At 73.2% G+C, this 2929-nt stretch overlaps 1 protein-coding gene across 1 annotated transcript; it reads left to right on the top strand.

The window, feature by feature from the left end:
• Positions 1 to 9: 9 nt before the first annotated feature.
• On the top strand, positions 10 to 1941 carry MNEG_14694 (hypothetical protein; the record flags this gene model as incomplete). The annotated part of the gene is made up of 1 exon (XM_014036834.1): positions 10 to 1941. A coding segment is annotated over one exon (1932 nt), but the record flags the coding sequence as incomplete, so codon positions are not given.
• Positions 1942 to 2929: the final 988 nt, after the last annotated feature.

Here is a 2929-nt window from a genome sequence, read left to right as displayed (position 1 = left end):
GTCGCGGAGGGGCTGGCGGAGGCGGCGGCGCACTGGAGGGCGAAAGCCGAGGGCGCTGAGGCGGAAGTAGCAGGCCTGAGGGCGGAGGTGTCCAGGCTGCGGGCTGCGGCTGTGTCAGCGGCAGCGATACAGCCGCCGACCATTGTCCGCGCCAGCTCGACGGCGGAGCCGCTCGAGCCGAGCGCGGCGGCGTCGCCGGTGCAGCTGCCGCCGCCGCCGACGCCCCGGCAGCCGCTGCGCCGCCTCGGCGGCCGCACCCGCTCTGCGGCCGCGGCTGCGGGAGAGGGACCGGCGGCAGGCTGGGTGGCGGAGAGGGCGCGCCTCGTGGCGCGCGTCGCCGCTTTGGACAGGCGAAACCGAGAGCTGTCCCTGCGCGTGGTGTGCTTGGAGCGGGATCGGCGGGAAGCTGCGCGGCAGCCGGGCGGGGCGCGTGCCGCCGCAATCGCGGCCGCCGAGGAGCCCGGCCAGGCGGCGGCAGGCGGCGCCGCAGCCGCGCGGCGCGTGGGGGACGCGCGAGGCGCGGGCTCCAGCGATGGCGGCGAAGTGAGCGGGGGCGGCCGCCGGGGCTGCAGTGATGATGAGTTTGTTCACGCTCCGCCTGCGTGCCAGGGCGCGACGCCCCCGGCAGCAGGCACGGTTCTGGCGGCAGGCCGCACGTTGGCGGCCGCACCGGCAGCAAGCGCCGGGATCGGGGCGGGCGCTGGGGTCGCGGCAGCCGCCGCGGCGCCAGCGGGCGCCGCAGCAGCGGCAGGCGCTGCGGCTGCGGCGGGCGCTGCGGCTGCGGCAGGCGCTGCGGCGCCGGCAGGTGCTGGGGCGGCGGCAGGCACCGGGGTCGCGGCAGGCGCCGCGACGGCAGCAGGTGCTGGGGCGGCGGCAGGCACCGGGGTCGCGGCAGGCGCCGCGACGGCAGCAGGTGCTGGGGCGGCGGCAGGCGCCGCGACGGCAGCAGGTGCCGCCGCGGTGGCGGGCGCCGCGTCCGCGGTGCCCGCGCATGCGGCCACGCGCTGGCCGGTCGCTTGGCGCACGCGCGCCCTGCGGTATCACCAGGCGACGGCGGGCGGCATCACGAGCGCGTGCCACGACGCACCAGCGGCTGCCGAGGAGGCCCCGCAAGCAGCACCAGAGCGCACGCCCGGGCGACGTCGCCCATCCGCCTCATGCCCGCGCGACGCCACAGCAGGCGCGCCCGGCCAGGCCACGCCCGCCCATACACCGGCGACGGTGATGGCAGCTGCGGTGGCAGCGGCAGGAGCGGCAGAGGAGGGGGCGGCGGGCCCGCCCGAGGGCTCGGCGTCGGCATTGCCGTCCGAGCCCGCGGCCGAGGCGCCCAGCCGCGACCTAGAGTACTACCGTCTGAAGCTGCTGCCCTTCAGCGCCGCTGAGCTGGCGGCCCTCACTGCCGAGTGGCTGCAGCCGGAAGTCTGCCAGTCGACGCGCGAGAGCACGACCCGCGGCGGCACCACCCGCGTCATATCTTGCAGGAAGCTGTGCCCGCCCAGGGCGCGGCGCCACCACCCGCGGCTGTGGCCGCGCCTGGAGGCGCTGCAGACTGCGGTAGCGGCTGCGGCTGCGGGCGCAGGCTCCAGTGAGGCCGAGAACGTAGCGGACGCCGCCCCCGGCGGGGCCTGTACCGCGGGGGGCGCCGCAGCGGAGCTGCTGTGGCTGTTGCGCTGCCTGCGGCGGCAGGCGCAGCACGCGGCCGAGCGGCTGCCGTCTTTCTTGGTGGACGGCGGCCGCGACGGCGGCAGCACCGACTGCGGTGCCCCAGGTGGTGGTATGGACGATGGTGATGTCGAAGAGTTGCCGCCCCTCGAGGAGCGCAAGCCCGAGTTTTTCGTCGACGCGGCGCTCGAGGCGCATGGCTGCGCCATCGTCTGCTGCGTGGAGCCCCGCGGTGTTGGGCCCGCGCTGGCGTCGCTGCCGAAGCGCGAGCGGCTGTGAGCGCGTCCGCCAGGCGGATGCGCGTGTCGCGCCGTCTTCCCGGTGGGTTGCGGCGCGCGACGAGGTGGGGTGCTCGGGACTCTTGTGAGTTGCCTGATGGGACGATGTCCCTCAACTCTATCGATTTGATGATATGTTTTGGATCGACTTGGAGTCGATCACTAGCGCGGAGGACGCGCAGTCGCGCGTTTTTCGAAGCAGTCTGCGTGTGGGACTAGGCGCAGTCGCGCGTGTTCCTAAGCTTTCGCGCGCGGGCTTCGTGCGCGGCGCCGCCAGCGCGTTGGGTGGAGTGTCAAAGCAACCCGCCTGGGCGCTGGCCGCGCCGGCGAGCTTTCAGCGCTGCCAGCGCCCCTGATTGAGGGCGCCCCTGCTGCCCTGCACAGACGCGCATCCCATGCCTGGCGACCATGGTTGGCGCGCAGAAGCGCGCAACCCGGTTGCTGCCGCATTGGGACAGCCGAATGGCCAATCTGGCCCCTTGGACTGCCTGCTGGGCTGGGTTCTAGCCCGAGCGCAGTGTTTCATAGTGATTCCCGGGTGATTGTGTGTGCCATCGCCTGTAGGCTTGGAGACAGACGGGCTGTGCCTGCCTGACATGCGTCAGCTCCTGCAAGCACCCTGCTTGAGCGAGAGCATCGAGTGTGTGCGTACCAGGCCCGAAGGCCTTGTATTGTTCGCTGAACAAGCTCACAGCATGCTCAATCCTTAAAGCAGGAGTGTGACTTAGCGCGCAGTCGCGCGTGGCGTCTGTGCTTGCCCATGTACCCACACGCACGCTGCAGACCAGCGTGTGCTGGGTGGGCCATGTCGTAGACGCGTTCCTTGAGAGGCGCTCGCGTGAGCGACTCCCTGCACCAAGGGAGCGAGAGTTACCTGAGTTCCGTACGCAGGGTGATTCACCCGCGTACACTAGGTGGAAGGAGGCCGGCTTGAAGGCGCAGAAGCTGCCGCCGTGCCATCCCACACCCCCGGGCCCCGCCCCTCCCAA

The sequence above is a fragment of the Monoraphidium neglectum genome (genome assembly GCF_000611645.1).
Source record: "Monoraphidium neglectum strain SAG 48.87 unplaced genomic scaffold scaffold04690, whole genome shotgun sequence".
In the NCBI taxonomy this organism is placed as follows: domain Eukaryota; kingdom Viridiplantae; phylum Chlorophyta; class Chlorophyceae; order Sphaeropleales; family Selenastraceae; genus Monoraphidium; species Monoraphidium neglectum.
This window is presented reverse-complemented; position numbering and strand designations above follow the sequence as displayed.